The following is a 25,038-nucleotide window of genomic DNA, read 5'->3' as shown; positions in this document are numbered from 1 at the left end:
AAGAACAACCAAAGGAATGTGGAATCAGAAGCCAAAAGAGAAGGTTAAAAAAAAAAAATAGCATAGAGGGGACAAGAGTGTTGAATATGCCTGAGGGGTAGGGTATGATGAAGGATTACAGACTGCTTTTAAGAAGTTTTGCCATGAATCAGAGGGAGATAGAGATAAAGATAGAGTGAAGGGAGAATTTGTTTTTCTCAGTATGGGAGATACTAGAACATATTTGTGAACCGATAGGAATGACCTAGTAGAAAGAGATCTATGGTGCAAGAAGTACAGGAGAAATAACTAGAAGCAAAGTAGCAAAAAGGGGCAAGCATGGAGGGGTTTGAGAACAGAATTAGGAGAATTACTCCTTAAAGGCAGGAGACATTTCTTCCCTTTTCAAAGGAAGATAGCCCAAATGGTGCAGATGAAGACAGGTTTGAAATTTTGATGAAAAGCAACCTGGGAGCATCTCATGGATTCTGTGTTTTCGATTAAAAGCAGAATATGTCTCTTAACTTTGAGTCTGGTGGAGAAGGGTTTGGGCAGATTGAGGTAAGTAGGGGAGGTTTGAACAGTTGTCTCAAAGAAAGGAAAGGCACACCCCCTGAGGAAATGTAATTGGGTCCCCAGGCAGTGTTGAGTGCCCATCTGGCACTTGTGGTCACCCATTTTACATGAAATTCATTAGCCCAGATGTAGATGGCTTCAGTTCAGTTTACCCAGCTGCTTGAAGGCTGTCGTGGAAAAGGTGGATGTTTGAGGTCAGCCAAATTGGGGTTTTGCCAGACAAGAAAAGGAAGGAAGGAGAGAGTGAAAAAAGAGAGTTAAGAATATCTGCAAAATTCCATGGCATCTATGTGGGCAAGGGTGGAAGTGAAGACAGGAAGGTGTGGAGGATAGGGAGAAAGTGGATCGGTTAATTGATTAGAAGCCTCATGAGCACAAATAAATGTTGCAATAAGGATTCTGCGGTAGGTGAGCTGGAAGGCTTGGTGGCTATAGGTTGAGAGAGGCTCAAAATTCAGATTTTGGAGGTGGTGTTGTGGTTTCCAGTGATGACAGTGTCCATAACGTAACCACTGGCTGAGCAGCTGAGTAGTAGAACAACTCTGAGAAGACCAGCTCAGGTTACTGGGAAGCCAGGAGGTTGCTAAGGATGATGGGATCTTTCTGATTTTAGTTATTAAAAAAATTCCCATCAGACAGCAAAAGATCGATGCAACTCTTGTAGGGCTATCTTTATTCACAGCTTTAAGAAGTCTGCTGTCTGCTTTCTCCTTTTGACTTTTATTTATTTGTTTGTGTAAGCAACAGAAATTTATTTCTGCAACATGAAGGTGCCTACAAACTCAGTTTCTGGTGACAGCCTGTCTCCTTGCTGCGTCCTCACATGGTGGAAGGCTTTACCTTTAGATGAAATTTAAATTTAATACAAATTTCAACTGTTTATTAGCACCTGCTTTATCAGTATATGTCACCATCCTGTACATCATGACTACCAACAGAGAGATTCTATCATTTAAATCAATGGCTCAGATTTCTTTTAATTTTTTTTTTTTTTCAGACAGAGTCTCTCTGTCACACAGGCTGGAGTGCAGTGGTATAATCTTGGCTCACTGCAACCACTGCCTCCTGGATTCAAGATATTCTTGAGCCTGAGCCTCCCGAGTAGGGGAAATTACAGGCGTGTACCGCCCCACCCCAGCTACTTTTGTATTTTAGTAGAGATGAGGTTTCACCATGTTGGCCAGGCTGGTCTCGAACTCCTGGCTTCAGTGATCTACCCACCTCAGCCTCCCAAAATGCTAGGATTACAGGCATGAGACACCACACCTGGCTCCAGATTTCTTTACAAATTGTGTAATTTTAAAACTGTTGCACCAAGTTTCTTTATAATTAAGATGATTACAATATATTTGAGTAGTAGTGGTCCCTAAATGGGACACTTTATATGAAAACTGAAAAGTTCCCCTTTTCCAGGCATATTAAGAACTGCAGAGCCCAGTTTAGGGAAATGGAAGTTTGAGAAGGACTTGAAAACTGTCCATATGAAATAGAGAAGTTGTGCTTTCATCCCCTGTTCCTTCTTTTCTTGTCTTCCTTCTGTGGAGTCACCTTCCTATTCTATTCCATGCTCTTGGGACTACTGACTGTTGCAATTCCTGTTTGTGATTTATATATTAAAACAATTGCACTAATAGATATATTTTTCTAGAATACAAACTCCACAAGGGCAGAGACTCTGTTTTAACAGTGCCTGACACATGGTAGGTGCATGATCAACTGTTGTTGAATGAATGAATGCTCATTGTAGAAAACTAGAAAATACACATAAGGAACATGAAAACACACCTCCACCACAAACTAGAAATCTCCTCTGATCCTACCATACAGATAACCCATCAATTTTAGTAAATATCTTCCTAGACACATAAATACATATCTATATAAAAGTATAATGAAATGTCTGGAAATAATAAGCACCAAATTCAGGATAATTGTTGCCTTCTGAGGGTGGAGGGAGGAAAGAGGATGTGATTGAGGAAGAATATACTGAGAGTTTCCACTGCATTGGCAGTAATTTATTTCTTAAGCTAGATAACGGATACATGAAAGTTTATTGTATTATTCATTGGGTATTGTGTTTCTTGTATATCTGAATTACTTCATATTACATTCAAAATACCTCCAGATTTTTTTTTCTTTTTTTTGAGATGGAGTCTTGCTTGTTCCCCAGGCTGGAGTGCAGTGGCGCGATCTCGGCTTACTGCAACCTCCGCTTCCTGGGTTCAAGAAATTCTGTGCCTCAGCCTCCCAAGTAGCTGGGATTACAGGTGCCCGTCAATACCTGGCTAATTTTTGTATTTTTTGTAGAGACAGGGTTTCACCATCTTGGCCAGGGTGGTCTTGAGCTTCTGACCTCGTGATGCACCCACCTCGGCCTCCCAAAGTGCTGGGATTACAGGTGTGACCCACCGCGCCCGGCCCCTCCAGATTTTTTAATGCATACACTCCCACAGGCTGGAGTGGGAATGTATTTTTTACAAAAGTGGGAGCGTACATACCTATCAGTTTTGAATCTTGATTTTACTCACTTTTTTCCTTTTTACTTCATATCTCTCCATGTTAGTGAATGTACTTCTGAGCATCACATCAATTTCATTTCATAGAATTACGGAGTATGAAGCATAACTTAGTTAACCACTTCCCCGCTTGGGGACATTCATCTGATAAGTGATATTGAGTGCGTGGGGGCCAGCATATTCAGGCTGTTGCCATTTTTAATAAACTACTATAAACATAATTCCTTATTAATGACTCAAGGGTCAAAAGGCTTGATTTTCTCTCATTGTGAGTGAGTGAAGGGTGAGGAGGTAAAACGGAGTAAGATATGCTGACTATCTAAGTATTTAACCAAGGAAAAGAATGTCATTATCCTCTTCTAACCCTCATGTAAACTAGAATGTTGATTTCTCTATCGCCAGAAATTCATGGGTTTGGGGGCTGCTGGCATTGCCTAGCAGAGGCGTTGGTCAACTTCATTAGGGTAGCGTTGTCTTGTCTGCTGCTGTGTATAATTATCATATTTTTTTCTTTAGATCTAACTTTTCTTCCCCCACCAAGAAAGGAGAAAGGGCAGGGTAACAATGACTGTGTCCCTCAGAACGCAGAGAAACACTGAGCTCAGACACAACTGCCTCTGTGCAAAACTGGTCTGAGCCTTTGTACTGAATCGACCAATATTTTTTTCCTTTTTTAGACACAAGGTCTTGCTCTGTTGCCCAGGCTGGAGTGCAGTGGCACGATCATAGCTCGCTGTAACCTCAAACTCCTGGGCTCAAGCAATCCTCCCACCTCAGCCTCCTTAATAAGGTCTACAGGCGTGAACCAGTATGCCAGGCTCATTCATTTTATTGTAGAGATGGAGTCTTGCTATGTTTTCCAGGCTGGTCTCAAACTCCTGGGCTCAACTGATGCTCCTGCCTATGGCGTCCCAAAGCACTGGGATTATAGGTGTGGAACACCGGGCCTGACCAAGTTTTTAATCAACAATTGACTTGATTGTTTTTTCCCACTGATCTGATTAGTGGACGACTGAATTACTGACCAATTGAGTCAATTCATCTGAGCAGGTGATGTTTGTAGATGCAATCATTGTTCCAGGTGATTTGGATCCTGTTCTGCATCCTAGCATAGCAAGTCTGTATGCAAAATAAGGAGACCAACTCAGGACAGGCTGATCTGTTGAAACTGTAAATTGAGAGTATCTGTGTAAAGACCCTTCTTTGTGCAGTAGAAAGACAGATGCTCCTCTACTTATCATGAGTTATGTCCTAATAAACCCATTGCAAGTTGAACATATTTTAAGTCAAAAATGCACTTAATACACCTAACCTATGGAACATCATCACTTAGGCTATCTTACCTGAAATGTGCTCAGAACACTTATAATAACCTACAGTTGGTCAAAATAATCTAACACAAGCCTATTTTATAATAAAATACTGAATATCTCATGTAATTTACTGAATAACATACTGAAAGTGAAAAACAGAATAGTTGTATGGTTACTTAAAGTATGGTTTCTACTGAATGCATATTGCTTTTGCACCATCATAAAGTCAAAGTCATAAGTGGAACCATTGTAAGTTGAGGACTTTCTGCATACCTTAACTTTGGTTTGTGAATGTAATCACTTTGGATGTACTTGCAGGGATGGCATATGCCCTACTAGCTGCAGTTCCTGTTGGATATGGTCTCTACTCTGCTTTTTTCCCTATCCTGACATACTTTATCTTTGGAACATCAAGACATATCTCAGTTGGTAATTATAAGCATATTTTACAATTATATTTGCTCATGCTTAAAGTGTTTTGGCTATATTAAGTGCATTATACCTCTATTATGTTGGAGCAAAAGTAATTGTGGTTTTCACCGTTATATTTTTAATTGTGAAAACCGCAATTACATTTGCACCAACCTAATATATCTTTGTTAATGTTCTCAGGGAAATGGGATTTTAGTGTTTTGCCTACTTTTTCTATTCAATGATGTTAGGTAACTTTTTTTAATGAAGAAGAAAATTGAAAACTGAAAATGACAGCCTACCTTAACATTTTAGCATGTTTTGGTTTTTAAAATAATCCCAGCACTTTGGGAGGCCGAGACGGGCGGATCACAAGGTCAGGAGATCGAGACCATCCTGGCTAACCCGGTGAAACCCCGTCTCTACTAAAAAATACAAAAAAAAACCTAGCCGGGCGAGGTGGCGGGCGCCTATAGTCCCAGCTACTCGGGAGGCTGAGGCAGGAGAATGGCGTGAACCCAAAAAGAAAGGCGGAGCTTGCAGTGAGCTGAGATCCGGCCACTGCACTCCAGTTTGGGCGACAGAGCGAGACTCCGTCTCAAAAAACAACAAAAAACTATATGTGGTGCCGGGCACAGCAGCNGTGGCTCAAGCCTGTAATCCCAGCACTTTGGGAGGCCGAGACGGGCGGATCACAAGGTCAGGAGATCGAGACCATCCTGGCTAACCCGGTGAAACCCCGTCTCTACTAAAAAATACAAAAAAAAACCTAGCCGGGCGAGGTGGCGGGCGCCTATAGTCCCAGCTACTCGGGAGGCTGAGGCAGGAGAATGGCGTGAACCCAAAAAGAAAGGCAGAGCTTGCAGTGAGCTGAGATCTGGCCACTGCACTCCAGTTTGGGTGACAGAGCGAGACTCCGTCTCAAAAAAAAAAAAAGAAATTACTAAGTATGTTCATCAAATACATATTCATGATTTAATTGAAGAGCATACTTATTTTAAATCACTAATATTAGAAGACTGGCAAAATCTTACCAAAACAATTTAGAAGCTAAGCTTGGCTTTCTTTCTTGGTATGGCTTATAATAAGTTTTCCTGCTCTTCCTAAAATTTGAATTCTCGTTTGTTAGAATGTCCTAGTAAATGAGTGTTTTAATGCTATTTTGTGACTTTGACATTTATACTAGAGAAAATTTTGCTCCTACATCCATCTGCTGGCTAGACATGTCTACCTCAATGATCCTCTTGAAATAAATGCAACCATCTACTTTATCCCCAACCCGTGTTTTTGTCCTTAGTTGTATTTCCTTAGAATGAGATCAGAAAGAGGTTACTGATTGAAAGAACTTCCTCACCTTGGAGAATCAATTAGTGTTGAATGCTTGGATGAGGAACATGGAAGCTGATTTTTCTCTTTCGTATTCTATACATTGAGATATTCCAGGTGATTGGGGCTGGGTTTTGGGACCTCAAAACCATAAAGGCTTCCATGATGAAAGGGTAGAATCATCATCATCATCATAGATAAAAATAACAATAGTAAACGGAGCAGTTGCCAGAAAAAAATAATATTTTTTTAAAATATAAAATCTTACAGATTGACATTTGATATGAAAAAATGTTTTGTCTTACTAAAAGAGAAAGAAACTTCATACTCCTTTGCTATTTTTTTAATCCTAATTTGGACCCTTTGATATTGATCAAGATACTCTGATCCACAGAGATTAGGATATTGGACACTTAGGAAATTAATGAGATTATATGAAACAAAAATTGAGTGGAACAAGTAAACACTCAATGTATGTGCCACCTTTGCCAGAAAGCCTTTCCTGACAACTCTCATCCCCGTCCCCACCACCCATACACCTGAGGATCACACACAGACAGGTTAGACAACCTTTTGATATACTCACAAAGCATCCTGAATGTTGTATCATAATAATCTACCTACATGTCTCTCTCACCTGTTTCTGGGTCATGAATGCCTCAAAATATCTGCTTTTTAAGTTTCTTTTTGTTGTTGTTGAGACAGGATCTGGCTCTGTCACCTAGGCTGGAGTGTGGTGGTGTGATCTCAGCTCACTGCAGCCTCCACCTCCCCAACTCAAGCAATCCCCACATCTCAGCCTCCTAAGTAGCTGAGATCATAGGCACGCACCACCAGCTAATTTTTGTCTTATTTTGGGAGAGATAGGGTTTTACTATGTTGCTTAGGCTGGTCTGGAACTCCCGGGCTCAAGCAATCTTCCCACCTCAGTCTCCCAAAGTGCTAGGATTACAGATGTGAGTCACTGGGTCCGGCTTAGCTTCTTTCATGAACAAACAATATTTTCCTAGTCACAGCTAAATCTTTTATACATCTTTTAAATCCTATGCAGACACATTGAACATTTGTGATTAATGACTGATTAATTGTTAGAGACTTTTCTTTCCCCAGGACCTTTTCCAGTGGTGAGTTTAATGGTTGGATCTGTTGTTCTGAGCATGGCCCCCGACGAACACTTTCTCGTATCCAGCAGCAATGGAACTGTATTAAATACTACCATGATAGACACTGCAGCTAGAGATATAGCTAGAGTCCTGATTGCCAGTGCCCTGACTCTGCTGGTTGGAATCATACAGGTAATGAACTTACAAGTAAAATATAGATTGGTGTAATTTTTATTTGAAGTTAACTTTAAAGCATATAGACTTAAAGATTCTTCTAAAAACAAAACAAAGTAATTTTCTGGAAACCAAAATTATTTTATAAATTACATTGTTTTAGGTCAGATGCTAAAATAGACAGCAAGACCCCACTTATTAAGACTCACTTATCATCAAAGTCAGAGACAGAAAAAAGCACAGAAGAACATGTGTGATTCAATTGAGGATGAGAGAAGGGAAGTATATGAGAATCCATAAATGAGAAAAAAGTGTTCTGGTGAGCAGAGACACAGGACTGAAAGCCACAGAAATAAGCTATGGGTTTTTGCTTTTCTGAGTACATGTATAGAAATACTTCAAGGTTTTTATTACGCATCGTTTTCAAATTTTAGAGTGGTGGAGGGAGGGGAGTGATTAGGCATTAAGAAATTCGTGTTTTTTTTCCTACAAGTATTTTTGTGCTATAGGTAGGCTACTAGTGTTTTCATTGGTATTAAGCTTGATTTAATATTTCCAGAGAGTTAGTTTCTATCTCAGGCAAACATTTAATTTTTCTTTCCTTTTTCTTATCCTAGTTGATATTTGGAGGCTTGCAGATTGGATTCATAGTGAGGTACTTGGCAGATCCTTTGGTTGGTGGCTTCACAACAGCTGCTGCCTTCCAAGTGCTGGTCTCACAGCTAAAGATTGTCCTCAATGTTTCAACCAAAAACTATAATGGAGTTCTCTCCATTATCTATGTAAGTGTTGCTTCTTGCTCAAGGCATGGGTCACTGTTCATTCCAGAAACAACTGTATTCATTCTCTCTTTGAGTCTGGGCTGGGCGTGGTAGCTTGCACCTGTAATCCCAGCACTCTGGAAGGCTGAGGTGGGCAGATCGCTTGAGTCCAGGAGTTTGAGACCAGCCTGGGCAATACGGTGAGACGTCATCTCTAAAGAAAAAAAAAAAAATCCCAAAGTCCAAAAATTTGCCGGGTGTAGTGGTGTACACTTTTAGTCTCAGCTACTTGGGAGGTTGAGGTGGGAAGATCTCCTGAGCCCCAGAGCTTGAGGCTGCAGTGATTTGTGATCACCCCACTGCACTCCACCCTGGGTAACAGAACAAGAACCTGTTTCAAACAAGACCAAAACCAAAACCAAACAAAACTTGAATCTGGAGACCCCACATTTCTCTATGAATACTTTGGGAGCCATTGAAAACACTTGGTTGCTTCTCTAGAAATACTATTGTACTTAAAAACATTAATGAAAACAAAGTGGTCTAATGAATTAAAGGCTGCTCTGGAATGTAACAGACTTGATTTCTAGCCTCAGCTTTGTCTCTAACAGGTAAGTGACCCTGGACACATCATGTAGGGTTAGGGTGCTCATTGAAAGCTCAGGTTTAGAACTGGATGGACCTCGATTCAAATTCTGGCTCTACTGTCTACTAGCCATGTGAGCATATCACCATGCCTCAGTTTCCTTCTCTGCAAAACTGGGTTAGTAATAGTATATACCTCATTGGATTGTTAAATAAGAATACATAAGCACTTGGCCCAGGGGCTGGTACATAACAAGTACTCTAAATAAAGGAGTTATTTGAAATGAGTATTTCAAGGCATCTTTTTTATTGGTGAAATGAAATGATTGGAGATGTATCTCTAAAAGCTTTTTCTAACCATGAGAGTTCATAAAATGCATAATGTAAACGTCTCAACAATTATAGATGAAAAGGAACATTAGATTCAGAGATGATTCACCATGCAAAAGAAATGCAAAAGCAGGATGTAGATCACACTAATTAGATTTGAAAAAGGTTTTGGATCTAAAAATGTGTTCTATATAAAGCATGTTATTGATGCTTGAAAATGGTGATAATAGTAACATGATGTCATCCTAGCTTGGGGGAATGATATCATACAAAAACAATGTGTCAACATTAAGAATGGAGTTTGAGTCTTTAAAGTCCCACCTATTGGCTTCTAAAACAATGTAAGGCCATGTACACATATCTAAGAATTGGTGAGGTTGTCAGGAATTGCTCAATTTCATAACAGTGCCATAATCCCATACTATTACACTCCATCCATTCAACAAATATTACCAAGTGCTTACTACAGGCCGGGTACCACTCTAAGCAATGAGAATAGACAGAGGAGGCAGAATCACATAGTGATGAAGATCATGAGGCCAGACGTGGTGACTCACACCTGTGATTCCAGCAGTTTGGGAGGCTGACATACGTGGATCACTTGAGCCCATGAGTTCGAGATCAGCTTGGGCAGCATGACAAAACTTTGTCCCTACTAAAAACACAAAAAAATTAGCCATGCATGGTGGCACGTACCTGTAGTCCCAGCTACTTGGGAGGCTGAGGTGAGAGGATCACCTGAGCTCAGGAAGTTGAGGCTGCAGTGAGCCAAGATCATGCCACTGCCTTCCAGCCTGGGTGATGGGAGTGAGACCCCATCTCAAACAACAATAACAACAACAACAAACAAAAAACCAAAAACAAACAAAAAAGATCACGGACTTTGAATTTCAACAGACTTGAGTTGGCATCTTGGTTCTCCACCCACTACCTGTGATGTTTATACTCAACCTCCCTAAGCCTCAGTGTCCTCAATTGTAAAATGGGAGTCGTAATAGTAACTACCTCTTAGAGCTGTGAGTATTGAGAAAGAAAATATGTGCAAGGCACTTAGCACAATATCTGGCACATAGTAAGAATTGAGTTTATTATTATTATTATCACAGATGAATAGACCTCATGAAACTCGCCGTTCATTTCCTCGGGACCCAGCCTATTAGAAGACATTAGCAAAAGTTTTTGAGTCAGCATTATATGGGTCATTCTTCATACATTTTTCCTGTCAAATCCTCAGTTTTCTATTAAAAAAAAATTTTTTTTTTGAGACAGGATCTTGCCCCATTGCCCGGGCTGGAGTACAGTAGCACAGTCATAGCTCACTGCAACCTTCATCTCCCTGTGTCAAGCAATTCTTCCCCTCAGCCTCCTGAGTAGCTGGAACTACAGGCGTGCACCACCACACCTGGCTAATTTTCTTTTTCTTTGTTGAATTTTAGTAGAGGCAATATCTTGCTATGTTGCCCAGTTTAGTCTCGAACTCCTGAGCTCAAGTGATCCTCTTACCTTGGCCTCCCAAAGTTCCAGGATTACAGGAGTGAGCCACCATGCACAGCCCGTATTTTAAAATTAAAATTAAAAATTTTAAGATTTTATTTTGGTAGAGACAGGAGTTTTGCAATGTCGCCCAGGCTGGTCTTGAACCCCTGGCCTCAAGCAATCCTCTTACTGCAGCCTCCTAATGTGTTGGGATTATAGGTGTGAGCCACTACACCTGGCCAATCCTTAGTTCTTTTTGAGACCTCTGACTGCCTTATCTGGACAGGCTCTGTAACTTTTGCAGCCCCTGGCACATCTTGCTTTTTACTTACTTTTACATTTTCTTCATCAAGTGTTCATTCATTTATTCCTTCATTCTCATTCATTCAGTTTATCTATTCAATACACATATATTGAATACTTACCATGTGCCAGGCACTGTTCACTCCCTATACAAACCCAGTGACTCCTTAACCTACCAAGACATCTCTTACTGAGTATACTCACCTCATTAGGCAAACATTGCTAGACCTTCACCTACACAGATCACAGGAGGTCCAAACTAATCGTTGACCTGGGTCCATGGCCATTGCAGGACCCTTGCAGAACAGGAGAAATAGTTCTTCTGCTCTCGTAGGATTATGTTTAAGAAGAAACTTTCTGCAAATGATTTCACTTTGACAGGGACAAAAGTGACCATGAAACACTAGACCAAGATCAAAAATAGTTTTTAAACCAAGTGCAGTCATTATGTAACTTATTTCCTGTTGAATATTTTTATTGAAGTCTCAGTTTAGCATACAGCATAGAATTTTGCAAGAAACTCCACACAGGCCAGCCAAGTTGGAGAAGATATTTCAATCATCCCTATGTGGTGGTGAATATAAGTTTGCTCTTCTGAAAAAAAAAAAAAAAAAAGATTCAGCACATCTGAAAATGATTGCATAGGGCTGAATGAGCTGCTTAGTCCCTGAACAGAGAATTTTGCTTATGATATTGCCATTGTAATTTTACATGAAAGAATCCTTCAATAAATGCAGAGTAGTAGAGGACTCTCCCAGGAAAGACTGTAAGATTGTTGTAAAATACTTTACCTGAAATGTTAACTAATCTTTGTTCTAAGGTTGCACTTTGGTTTGTCCTGCCCTCTCCCCCAAAGAGGTACTGACAACTAGAAATAACGAATGAAAAGAAATAGAGGAGGAAATATTAGGAGAAAAAGAAATAAGTTAGTTTACAAATGCCAGAGATACTGGATGTAGGAGGCAGAAGGGAGAATGACAGGATATTGGCAGCAATTTAGAATTAGTTAATATCCTTGATGCTACCATGTAGCTACTCGGTTATCTAAGTAAATCCCAGTCCACTTAGGGGTTGATTTCCCACCATTCAGTTTGAATGGTTTGTCTCAGTAGACAAGGGTGAGAGCCTTGAAAGCCACCACTAAGCTTGATTAGATTTGTTGCTTTGTACCTATTTCAGTATGTAAAATTTATACCATTATATTAAAGTAACACTTTAAGGATTGATCTATACATGTATACACAAAAGATATGGAAGGAAATGCCTGACAGCAAAAGGTGGTTGTGAAGGGTTTGTGATATTCTTGGAGATAAAATAAACAAAATAAATTCAGCTCCAATAGTAAACAGATCAATTTTCTCATACACATTATTGGGCATAATTTTTTTTCTTACGGCTTCATAAACTCAGGTAATCCTGGGCAAGAACAAAGAAGTTAGCTAAATGAAATTGTCCTAAAATTGTCCAAACACAGTAAAATATTATCTATTACCAAAAAGTTCATTATCATAATTTGAATTATTGGGAATACTAAGCTAAAATACAGAATCATATGGGTATCCATACTATTAACATATTTTATGGTATTTTAACAGTAAACTAAATTAGAAGTACTGTTCAGTGTTTTTGTAGAGTCTAATTTCCATGTTGTTAAGTATAAGCTGACTATTTTAGTTTACATGGTGAGTTTTATTTCTACACAGATTAAACTTTCTATCATAGAGCTTGTCTTAAAAGATTCTGAATGATTACTTAATATGTAGGCAACTTATTTATATACTCAGATGCCTTGCATGATGCAATTGTGTAATATAAACTGATTTTGGTTTTTGAACCTCATGTTATACTTTTAATCCACCAGACATACTTTTTATTCAAAGGTCTAAGTGATTCTCATGGATTAAACTGGAATCCTGTAGTGATTATTTTGTAAGGTAAAATGTTTGTGTGATTGGGATAGTGATTCCAAATATTTTGTTTTCAAGTTTCAATTTTACATCTTCAGTTGAAAAGTACACTTTTAACGAATAGACAATTCATCAAAATGTGATGTCTAGCTCATGAATTAATCAGGGTCATCCATCAGAAAACTGATTATGTAAAGGACCAAACCGCAATGATAACCTTCAAGCCTCTGGGGTAGGTAGGGCTGTTTGCCCTGTGTTAAATGCCCTAAGTTCTTGTTATTGTGTCTGCTGGTGGTAGTTATCCCATTTTCTTTTTCACTCTGCTGTCCCCTGCATCATCTTGTTTCTGTCAGTGTATCTGCCTTTAGCAATTTTCAGTGACTCTGAAAAGCAGACAAAGTGAATTTGTTAGTACTGGGCTTTAAGTGAGAGCAAAAGTACCCTTGGAGTGAAAGTTCAAGAGTCTTCCTACAAGTTAAATGCCCGGACTCTAGTCCAAGGGCTTGGTGGGAGGTATTCTACTTGCATAATAACTTCTCCCCCATTCCCTTACTCTTCTTGATTGTGTTCCAGAGAGTTGAGGTTGCTGGCAAAGTGACTCCTAGATTACTTAAGGTTCATTAAGTACTTAAAGTTCATTCAGTTCATACATAATTGTCATCAAATTATGATTATAATTATTTTAAAAGTAGTTTATCTGTGAAAATAAGTAAAATACATGTGATAAACTATAAGATGCTCCATTCTTTTACCTTCCTATAAAATATGTCTACAAAGAAGCTCATTTAAAGATTCGTCGGGCGCGGGGCTCAGCCTGTAATCCCAGCCTTTAGGGAGGCGAGCGGCGGATCACGAGGTCAGGATAATCGAGACCATCTGGCTAACACGAGTGAAACCCGTCTCTACTAAAAAAAAATATAAATACTAGCCGTGGGAGGGGTGTGGGCCTGTAGTCCACTACTCGGGAGCTGAGGCAGGAGAATGGCGTGACCGGGAGCGAGCTTGCCTGAGCTGATTGGCCACTGCACTCCAAGCCTGGGCGACAGAGCGAGACCGTCTCAAAAAAAAAAAAGAAAGAAAGAAAAGTTTCTTTACTGGGAACTGTCTCAAAGAATGTCTCACCGATACCTTCTTTATAATCCTTCTATAGACTGGGTTAATATAACAAAGATATAGAGTCTCCCTGGGACTTTCTTCCTTGCTAATTTCCTTGGACAACACCTTGATTCCCAGGAAGTTGCCTATTTACAACAACTAGTTTTTCTTGAATTGATCATCTGTCTACTAAGATTTTTTTTTTTGGCCGCTGTGGTAGTCATGCCTGTAACCTAACACTTTGAGAGGTTGGCAGGAGGATTTCTTGAGACCAGGAGTTTCGAGACCAGTCTGGCAACAATAGTGAGACACCAGACCCCCACCAGATCTCTACAGAAATAAAATAGCCTATTTATGTAGTCTCTACAATAAATAAAATAAATATAGATGCCTGCCTGTAGCCTCAGCTACTCTGGAGGGTGATGTGGAAGGTTGCTTGAGCTCAGGAGTTTGAGGCCACTGTATTCCAGCCTGGGCAACAGAGCTCAAAAAAAAAAAAAAAAAAAAAAAAAAGTAGTGTTATCTTAGTTCAAGTTTGATACATAAAATTAAGTACCAAATTTATTTCCAAAAATTTATGCTTGGCCTGTATGTCAATTCAATAGCCTTTCTTCGCCATAAAGAATGAATCAGTCTACCTGTATCCACATATGAAGTATTTTAGGATTTTTTGTTATTTGGTTATTATCTGTATCATTCAGGTTTAGGAAAGAACTTTACCTAAAATACTGGCTAATTGTGACAAAAAAAAAAGGAAGATAGAAAGAAAGAAAACACACACACATGCACACACACACACAAACCAACCAACGGATCAACCGGGAGTTTCAGGTTTATCAGCCTTTAGTTTCAATGCTATATCACCATAGTAAAAATCAGGCTACTTGATAGCACCTAGAAGCGCATTTTAAAATACAAACTTGTAAAGCTTTTCTGCAAGTAAAAGGTAATATGTTTATAATGACATTTTTTTCTTGTAAGACATCTTTATTATTATCATAAAAAATACACAGAAGCAAAATAAGAATGTAGAAATCATCCAATTTTCCTTCCCAAGTAAATGATCATTAAAAACTTGGTATATATATATATATTGCAGCAATTATATGTATGTAATGGTCTCCGTATCAACCAACACATTTTTATCATTTTACTGAAACTTTTGAGTGTTGTTTGACTCTGATATCATGGTTTTTCGTGTGGGAAGATTCATATGAAAATTGGTTGTGTGTGTGTGTGTGTGTGTGTGTGTGTGTGTGGCAACAGGAAGTATATAAAATTATTTTTTTTTTATAGACGCTGGTTGAAATTTTTCAAAATATTGGTGATACCAATCTTGCTGATTTCATTGCTGGATTACTCACCATTGTCGTCTGTATGGCAGTTAAAGAATTAAACGATCGGTTTAGACACAAAATCCCAGTCCCTATTCCTATAGAAGTAATTGTGGTAAGTAAAATATGTAGTTAGAAAGTTCAGCATTATTTGGTTGACAAGCAAGGAATTATTAAAACCAATTCAGTTTTTAACGTCTTTTGTTTTATTTTAGACGATAATTGCTACTGCCATTTCATATGGAGCCAACCTGGAAAAAAATTACAATGCTGGCATTGTTAAATCCATCCCAAGGGGGTGAGTGTGGTGTTCCTCTTAGACAGTACTAATACATTAAGTCAGTAAGTCAGTCCTTTTTATTTAAATGAAACCTTTTATTAGAAGCTTCATTTCACTGATGCTCCTTCAATAGTCCTATTTGTGTGTGATCTTGAAGAAACAACCATAAGACAAACAGTATATGTGTAGATAAACACAAGCCATTTGTTTAAAAGCAGCCCCTATATGCTCTTTTTTCTTCATTTTCTTAAAACATGGAAAACATGTACGGTTAACACCAGACTCCTGATTTAAACTTATACATAACATTATAATATAATATAAATAGAATCATTTCTTAGTAACATCTATTGCACTGTGAACAATCTGCTTAAGGAATCAGGGACATCTGGCCTAAACTCTCTACCATTTAGTTTAATCAATTTTAGATAATAATTATATCCCTCCTACCTATAAGTAAATGCATTATCTTCAAGGGAAGTTTTAGAAACATTTGGTAGTTTGGTGAATTAGAAGAGTAAAAGACCTAGGTCCTTCATTCATCTTTGTCACTTTCCAGTTTTGTGACTTGAGGAGATTCTCCTATGTAAGACAAGGATAATGAAAACAGCTGAAGCCTCAACTCGTTGTAAAACACCAGTGAGATCTCTCATGAAATGAAGAGTAGACAAGATACCCTATACCATAATTTTCTTATATGGGGTTACAAAGGAAGCCTAGATGTTTATTGTATTTGTAACATTCACTCATAACATTTAAGACTAGACTTGCTGTTAATCAAGAAGTACTAGTTTTCCCCAAGACTAGAAGAGTGTGGTACCAGTGTTTCTACCAGGAAAGGGAGTGGAGGGAAGGGAAGGGCATGGAGCCACTGTTTGGTACCAGGGTTTGTTTTCCATGCTCTTAATAGAAACTTCCTCAGGCAAGCTTATTCCCAGAGCTTATTCTACAGGGAACTGCTGTATTCCTGTTTGATGAATCTTATAATTTCTTCTAATATCTGTTCCAAACTATTTGAAAAAGCACAGCTGGCTACATGGGACTTAATTTACATGCTATCCATTATAGTGTTTCTCAAACTTACCTTTTTGTAAGAATCACATGGGATCCTTTTTCACACAGATTCCTGGTTCCCACCCCAAACCTATTGAATCAGGCTTTCCAGAGGACAGGCTCAGGAATTAATATTTTTCAAAAGTGCCTCAAGTGATTCTTGCCCCCAAGGAAACTGGAGAAACTCTTTAAGAGAGGATCAACAAATCTAATCTAACAGTTAGATGATTTCATTAGTTAGAAACAATTACAGAAAAAGATACTTTACAGATCTCTTTTGTCAGGCTTCCTAGGATGTATCAAGTTATAGGTGGTCCACAGAGCAGGCCCTGTCCCATCCATCCGTGTTCCATTAGTTGGTTTGGGGAACTAATTTCTTCTGCCCTAAATTATCCCTCCAGGTCCTCTGCAGAGCCTTCCTGTGCGCTCCTCCTGAGAACAGATTTCTAGCCTCTCGCCCTTGAGTTTAATGAAGCTGAATCCTTTGACAGACCACCTGGTCAGCTTGGTCAGCTAATCTAACCTGCCTGGCCCCAGGGACTTTAAGCTCCTCCACGAGGGCAGTGACCCCATTTGTGTTGTTCAGCTCTGTCCCAGAGCACAGAGCTCATCTCACAGTAAGCTCTCAGAAAACACTCGTTGAAGGAATAAAATACCCAAGCCTATGTCATTATAAATAAGCCACAACAAAGGCCTTGGTTATCCGATCTCACTTGGTAGCACAGAAGCAATTCTGACAATATTAACAAACCTGAAAAAGAAAGGGTGGGGTGGAGAGATTGGAAAAGAGCAAGCAGAGTATGAAAGTGGCCCTGAGGTGAGCACAGCGAAAGGAAGAGGGACAGAGAGATTGTGATATGCCCCCTTTTGAGCTCCTTCCTGCTTCAATCCTCCATTAAGGCTGCTGCTGGTAGCTCCCTTTATCCTATTGAGGGTCGGGACCATATGTTAGGATCACTCTGTCCCCAATAACAAAGCCCCATTGGACAGCCAAAAACAGTGGCTCCATGCCCTTCCCTCCACTCCCTTTCCTGGTAGAAACACACAACTTTTCCTTGTCCAGTCAGCATCTAAGCATGCCACTAGGATTCACTCATTCTCTCATCCTGGGTGCTTTCTTAACCAGCAGACACTACGAGGGCCAGTCATGTGCCTGTCTTCTCATGCAACTGGTCCTTATCCGCAATTCGTAATCTGTCCAGTTCCTCACTCATCCTGCCTTAGGCTTCTCTTTTACCTCTTCTGTTATAGTGTTGTGTGTGTGCGTGCGTGCATGTGTGTGTATGTGTAAACCCATAACAAGATTCTGTCTTCTAAATTTTAATCCCTATTCACTCTCTGGCCTCCTGTCCTTGCCAGTTCCAGAGGTCCCCTTGTTGCCATGTTTGTTACTCTCTTTTTTCTTTTCTTTAACAGAGTCTCACTCTGTCACCCAGCCTGGAATGCAGTGGCATGATCTCTGTGGGGTGTGTGTGTTTGTGTGTGTGTGTGCAAATCCATAACAAGTTTGATGACTCTGTCCTCTAAATTTTAATCCCTATTCACTATCTTGCCTCCTGTCCTCGTCAGTTCCAGAGGTCCTCTTGTTGTTGTATTTATTACTCTTTCTTTCTTTCATTCCCTTCCTTCCCTCCCTTCCCTTCGCTTCCTTTCCCTTCCCTTCCCTTTCCTTTCTTTCTTCCTTCCTTCCTTTCTCTTTCTTTCTCTCTCCTTTCTTCCTTTCTTGCTTTCTTGCTTTCTTTTCCTTTCCTGAAACAGAGTCTCACTCTGTCACCCAGCATGGTATGCAGTGGCATGGTCTCAGCTCACTGCAACCTCTGCCTCCCAGGTTCAAGCGATTCTCCTGCCTCAGCCTCCTGAGTAGCTGGGACTACAGGTGCACACTACCATGCCTAGCTAATTTTTAGTAGAGATGGGGTTTCACCATGTTGGCCAGGCTGGTCTTAAACTCCTGACCTCAGGTGATCCACCTGCCTCGGCCTCCCAAAGTGCTGGGATTACAGGCTACTGTTACAGACCCCTTTTGTCAGGTTTCCTATCATGTACCAAGTTATAGGTGGCCCACAGAACGTGCCCTGTCCCATCAATCTGGGTTCCATTAGTTGATTTGGGGAACTCAAGCCTACTGTTGTTTTTAAAGTATGTGCTTTGCAGTTGTACTTGAAAGCATAGCACAGGGACAAAGCCAACAAAACCACAGGGGTTTTTTCCTGGCTGCTTTCTGAGGGCTCCTCTTCTCTAGCTGGAGTGGTGGTGCATTTGCCAAGTGTTCAGACCCAGTCTGAAGTGTTCTGGTATTCTGTTTGGTATTCTGTTTATGACACTGGCCTGTTGTTTGTGGAATTTGGGGCCCTTCAGGGTTCACTTCTCCCAGTCTTCATATTTTCAGATAAGTGTGTGTTCACATGCTCACTCCCCTTGGGCTCTTGGTAGTGTTGTCTCATGATCAGGCCTGACATGCTTGGCTGGGGCCAAACAGGCCCACTGAGCAAAAGATTTGGAGAGTTATGTCCACAGAAGGAGGGCAAGGGCAAGGAAAAAAGGCTTACTTACAGGTCTTTATAAGATATCCAGACGGGACTTCAGTTGGTTTGGGGGCAAATTGGTTTGGGACTTCAATTGGTTTGGGGCAAATAATTGGCACACTTAAGGTTCAGCAAGACAGCAGACATGAGTGGCAGGAGTATGACAGACTTAGGTTCTCCCAGTATATACCGAGAACCTACTATATGTGTAGACACTAATTACTTTGAATCTTATGAGAAGAGTATACAGTCCCCATTTGGCAGTTGAGGAAACCGGGAAGTGGTGGGTTTAAATAGCATGCCCAAAGTCATTTGAGAGTGATTCTGGTCCTTCGACTTAAGTCTTTGCACTTTACACTTTGCAACCCTGGATAATCAAGGATCAGGTTATATTTGGAGAACTAGGCAGCCAGGCAGGCAGTGTGCATTAGGCTGCTATCAAAACTAAACTGTATGTGAAACTGGAAAGTTACCCTGACAAGTCCAAGCGACCTGAAGTAGGTCATCCAAGTGACTGGGTCTCAGGAGCAAGTCACGAGCCTGTTTTGAGAAGTGTGGTCCCAAGTCACATCCCAACTAGCAGGTGATGTGATGCTGAGTCACCCAACTGTTGGATCAGGGTTTCCAACATCCTGTCTGTCTATAGATGGGGTTCATTCCAGAGTCTCCTTGTAGGGTAGGATGGGATATAAGGAGAAAAGGAGTCTGAAAATTGACCTCACTGGTAGGGAGAGTAAGGCTGCAAGGGCAGAGAACCAGACAGATCTTATTAGGTAGGAAATAATCTAATATCTAACATTTAGACCTGGACCCACTAACTGACCTCAAGCAAATCATTTCACGTTTCCAAGTCTAAGTTCCTTTATCAACAAAACAAGAGAGGTGGATTTAACAATACCTAGGATGCTTGCTAGGTTTAACTTTCTCTACGGTTTTCTCTAAGAACTTTATTTCTATTTTATTTTTACCACTCTTCTCTAATTATAGGGGAAAATGCAGTTTCCTTATTAAAGAAACTTTAGGCATAAGTGAGGTAGGTCGAGGAGACATTTCATGGCTGGGGGCCTCTGGAATTATACCGTATGGAGAGTCATCAAGACAGGTCCATCTCCCAAATTTTCATATTTGAGACAACCTCATGATGTAACCTGCAGGTTAATTTTTTTATACGGTTTGTAGGGTAGCTCTGGTTTTGTCAAACAATAGTCATTGGACTCCACAATCATTGAGATATTTTAGTCACTGTGGAGCATTGTGATAATTACATTAATTTAATCTTTTTTGCCTTAAGAAGATTTTAAATGTCATAGCTCTCAAAAAAAGATTTTCCACTGAACTCTTTTAGCATCATACACTCTTTGTCTCTTTAACAGACCTGATACCTCTTTATACACAGTAAATCTCGTATTATGGCTAAAATCTCTTTTAAATTCAAAGACCTTTAAGATGGAATTGTGGAAGGAGAAACACTAACATGTGAAATGGCATGGATGGGGCTGTATGATATTAAAGAATCAGTAACAGCAGATTTATTCATGTGAGAGACATAGAAGAGGCAGCATGGGTAGGCTCGAAAATAGAGGACAAAGAAATAAGCCAGTGAGATAACACCAACTTCTGATTAAACATTATAAAAGCTGCTACTACCATGTATATATTTCAAGTGCTTTTTGTTCTTTTGGATCAAGTACTTTCATGTCTAATATGTGACTGAGTGGATATAGCATTTGATGAGATGGGGAAAAAGAATGGTGGTCAAATCTTCACAGCATTTTTCATTTAAAAACTCACTAGGTTTTTGCCTCCTGCACTTCCATCTGTGAGCCTGTTCTCGGAGATGCTGGCTGCATCATTTTCCATCGCCGTGGTGGCTTATGCTATCGCAGTGTCAGTAGGAAAAGTATATGCCACCAAGTATGATTACACAATCGATGGGAACCAGGTATGGGTGCCCTTTTACTGAACTGGTTTTATAGGGCTGGAAACAGGAAAAAACATAAATGGAAAAGATTTTGCAGTCAGCTAAAGAAGGGGTTGGATTTTTTCACCAGACCTTATTGGGTTGGTTTTCCTCTCGTGTTTGCTAATTAGAAATTATTTTGGAATAGACACACTGCATCACTTTGCTTTTTTAAGAAATAAGTTGAAATAACACTAATTTTAAAAGAGCTGATTCAGTCAGGCCATAAATAACATTCAAAGTGAACATATTAGGTCAGAAAGAGAATTCTTCATGTAACCCAGTACCTCTTGGCAATTATTTTTAATGGCAGTTATAATATGACAAAACAGTGCAACAAACATTAATAATAGTTGTGACCACTTTACATTGAGGTGGTTCACTGTGCAGTTAATATATACAGGCAGTTTTTGTAGGTATGTGAGACATTGCCAGGTAAGCTGATTTCACACTGCTTACAAATTTGCAAGTTCTGTATCTATACGTTTCTGGAGATACAGTATAGCAATGACAGCAGTTAAATGGTTAGTAATCAAGCAGAATAACAGCACTGCTAGTCGTAATATGCTTCATAGCGAATATTCAACCACAGGAAAACACTTTATGTGAGAGCTGCAGACATTCCATTCACTAGGCAGTGAAAAAGCTTAGCAAACGATCAGGTGCTATTTCTTGTCAACTTTAAAAATTATCGAGAGCACTGAGACCACTCTCGGATTGTATGGAGTCCAAACTCCTGATGTCGTACAAGGACCCCAAGTACCTATCACGGTAAAAATTAAACTGGACCACCAGGCAGGGTGCATGGGAATTTTCGTTCTTAACTACTTCCTGAAATACTCAGCGAAGGTCTTGCAAAGATTCAATTTGTAGGATCGTTGTCATCCAGTCTCTCCCTTAGGAATTCATTGCCTTTGGGATCAGCAACATCTTCTCAGGATTCTTCTCTTGTTTTGTGGCCACCACTGCTCTGTCCCGCACGGCTGTCCAGGAGAGCACTGGAGGAAAGACACAGGTAGGAGCAACAGCCTTGTGATATCCATCTCAGAACACAAGCCGAGTTGTGGCAACCGAGGAAGGCTGACACAGAGCTTAGCAGGACAATTCACCTTTCAGACTTGTACTTCCTAATCTGATTCACCTCAGGCCTATTCCTTTTATTCCACTCCCTTACCAAAAATCTCTTAACAAAACAACATGTATGGTTTTCTGATACAGCGATTCTCAAATCTATTTGTGTCAGTGCTCACCTGGCTTGTAGCTACACTTACCTGCTTCTCCATGGTCAATAACAACCGACAAGGAATCAGTAATGAAGGATGCTGAGTTTTGTTAATTTGTTACCTGGGGAGACAGATGGCCTAGTAAAAGTGCTTCCTGGCTTTAGGAGTTACTCTATTTTCAGGAAAGTGAAAAGCTCTATTCACATTTCCTTTACAAGGATCAGGAACTTCCTCCAGGGCCCTTGGTCCAACAGAACAACAGCTTGCTAGCCAAGAATATTTTTGTTGTAACATTTTTGGCATTTCTTCCTGAGTAAGATTCGTGTTCTTGAAGTTCTGCATGTGGGTTTAATCTTATCTTTTAAATGTGGTTTGCAGTTGTTGCCTTTACAAGGTGGCCAAAAAGCCAGCATCCTAGTTAATCTCTGGATAATCCCTCCTTCAGCATTCAGAAAGCTCAGGAGCCATGCTCAAAGGCCACTCTTTCCAGCAGGACACAATTGAAGAGACCACACCAAGCAGATGGTCACAAGGGACAGACTCAGGAATTGTGCTTCTGTCTCTTGTGCCTTGAGGGCCTTATCTTCCCAACACAGAAAGAACTATTGTTTAGGAGTAAGAAGTACATTGAGACTACAAAGAACAACAAACCCAAACTACATAGTGCAATATACACACACACACAAGCACACACACACAGTCTTCAAATGGGTTTTATTAAGGCGGGGATGCTTAAAAAATAAATGTAAGTCGGGCACTGTGGCTCATGCTTGTAATCTCAGCACTTTGGGAGGCGGAGGTGGGCGGATCTATTGAGGTCAGGAGTTCAAGACTAACCTGGCCACATGGTGAAACACCTTCTCTACTAAAAATGCAAAAATTAGCCAGGTGTGGTGGAGGATGCCTGTAATCCCAGTTACTTGGGAAGCTGAGGCAGGAAAATTGGTTGAACCCGGGAGGTGGAGGTTGCAGTAAGCTGAGATCGTGCCATTGCACTCCAGCCTGGATGACAAGAGCGAGACTCTGTGTCAAATATATATATATGAGAATAACTGAAAAAATGAATGACTCCAACAAAAAAATGAATGACTTGCCCAGGGAGAGCTTTAATTGTCCCCAATATGCATGTGATGCTCCTTTCCTATTTATAATGGATCTTGTGACAGACTTGGAAGAATTGGCCTCTTCTAGTTTTGGGGCTGCTTTTCAACAAAAATTTTTATTTTCAGAACTTTTCTTAATTTGTTTTTTTGTTGCAAATATTTCCAGCTCTGAGGGAGCAGGTAAAATAATACAGCTCATATCCGGAGGCATAGCCAGAGATCTGTGGTCAAGGGGAAGAGGTCAGAGCCAATTTCCAAAGCTGTGCCCATTTCAGGCTGCAGCTGTCAGCAGCAGGAGCTTCTGCTGCTTTCATTTGAGACTGAGCATTGCCAAGCTCTCCAGAGCACATGGTCTTCAGCGGGTGCACGCAAATCTCAAACTGCTGATGTCCATTCTCCTGATGTTACCTCCAGGCTCAAATGAGGCATGGGCTGGCAGTCCCAGTAAGAACGCCCATGTAAAGTGACCTCCTTGGCAGAGGGTTTGGAGGATAATGGTGTTCTGGTAAGCTAATACCCCCTGCCACATACTGGCATGTATTATATTTAGGAATGAAGGATGCCAGGATTTCAGCATTAAAGAATGAAACGAGTGAAGAAATGGCTTGATATTTAATTATTGAAATGTATACTAAATTCTGGGGTTAAAAGTCTAAGTGCCTGAACTGAAATCCAGGGACTGATGGACAAATAAACTGGCAGGGCTTCTCTTATGTGGCTTCTTGTGTTTTCTCTTATGTTGGAACTTTGGTTTCAGCATCTACAAAATGGAAATGAGAACTGCATACATCTCATAGGGATAGTGTGAGGATTAAATAAGAAAATGTAAAGTCTTAGCACATACTTGTAAATGCTCATTGTTTCACTCCTTTAGGTAAGAATAGCATCTTAGCATCTATGATACATATATTGTGTCTGGCACATAAGAAGCACCTGGCATATATTTGCTGAATGAATGAATGGAAGAATGAGTATTGGTGGACACGAACTGTTTTTAGCACATCTACAGACTGTAGAAGAATTAAACATTGGAACCTTTTCTTTCCCTCACCCCCATCTGACTTCTACTGACTCACAGAAAAGTAATTCTGATTACAAACCACTCTTTAGCTCTGATTACCCCCTCCCTTAATAGAACAATTTTTTAGTAACTGAATCTGCTTGTAGATATAAAGTCTACAGAGTTTCTCACAAACAAGCCTTATCAAGTAAGTACAAATAATTGATCACTCACCGATTTTAATATAGTGGCCAAAATTAGCCTTGGCCTCCCATCATTGGAGACTAATTATGACATATACTTGGCAAGTAGGTGGTCACTCTCCTGACATGAGTTTGGCAGCTGACTGTGCTCCTTGTCCCCAAATCTCCATATCTTTCTCCAGTTTACAGAGCTCCACATCCACAGTGAGATGCAAGTGGCTCAGTAAATACTGGTTGAGTAATTGCATGCAAGGAAGGAAGGGAGGAATAAGGGAAGGAAGGAAAAAAGAAACTGGAAGGAAGGAGAAGGGAGAGGAAGGGAAGGGATATGAAGGAAAGCAAAGAGAAGGGAGGGAAGGAGGATATCAGCTTCTCTGCTTAGGAGAGGGGGAAGAGCACCAGGGAACTGGGAATCTAGGGTGGGGATAGGAAGAGCATAGAAAAGGCAGCTGGACATATGAAGCACACTTTTTAGTACCTCGTACACATCATATTGCCTCAG

General features: G+C 40.2%; 1 protein-coding gene across 2 annotated transcripts in view; it reads left to right on the top strand.

The window, feature by feature from the left end:
- SLC26A4 (solute carrier family 26 member 4) overlaps nt 1-25,038 on the top strand; it is a 53,014-nt gene that overhangs the window by 5,659 nt on the left and 22,317 nt on the right. The window contains exons 3-9 of one of the 2 annotated variants that reach the window (XM_017889571.1): nt 4,703-4,813; nt 7,232-7,416; nt 8,016-8,180; nt 15,152-15,304; nt 15,405-15,487; nt 20,842-20,989; nt 21,909-22,022. In XM_017889571.1, coding sequence (XP_017745060.1) covers nt 4,703-4,813; nt 7,232-7,416; nt 8,016-8,180; nt 15,152-15,304; nt 15,405-15,487; nt 20,842-20,989; nt 21,909-22,022 — 959 coding nt within the window. The remainder of the gene's footprint in view (nt 1-4,702; nt 4,814-7,231; nt 7,417-8,015; nt 8,181-15,151; nt 15,305-15,404; nt 15,488-20,841; nt 20,990-21,908; nt 22,023-25,038) is intronic. The other variant, XM_017889573.1, reaches the window with a different exon arrangement.

This window comes from Rhinopithecus bieti, unplaced genomic scaffold (genome assembly GCF_001698545.2).
Source record: "Rhinopithecus bieti isolate Rb0 unplaced genomic scaffold, ASM169854v2 scaffold_18688, whole genome shotgun sequence".
In the NCBI taxonomy this organism is placed as follows: domain Eukaryota; kingdom Metazoa; phylum Chordata; class Mammalia; order Primates; family Cercopithecidae; genus Rhinopithecus; species Rhinopithecus bieti.
This window is presented reverse-complemented; position numbering and strand designations above follow the sequence as displayed.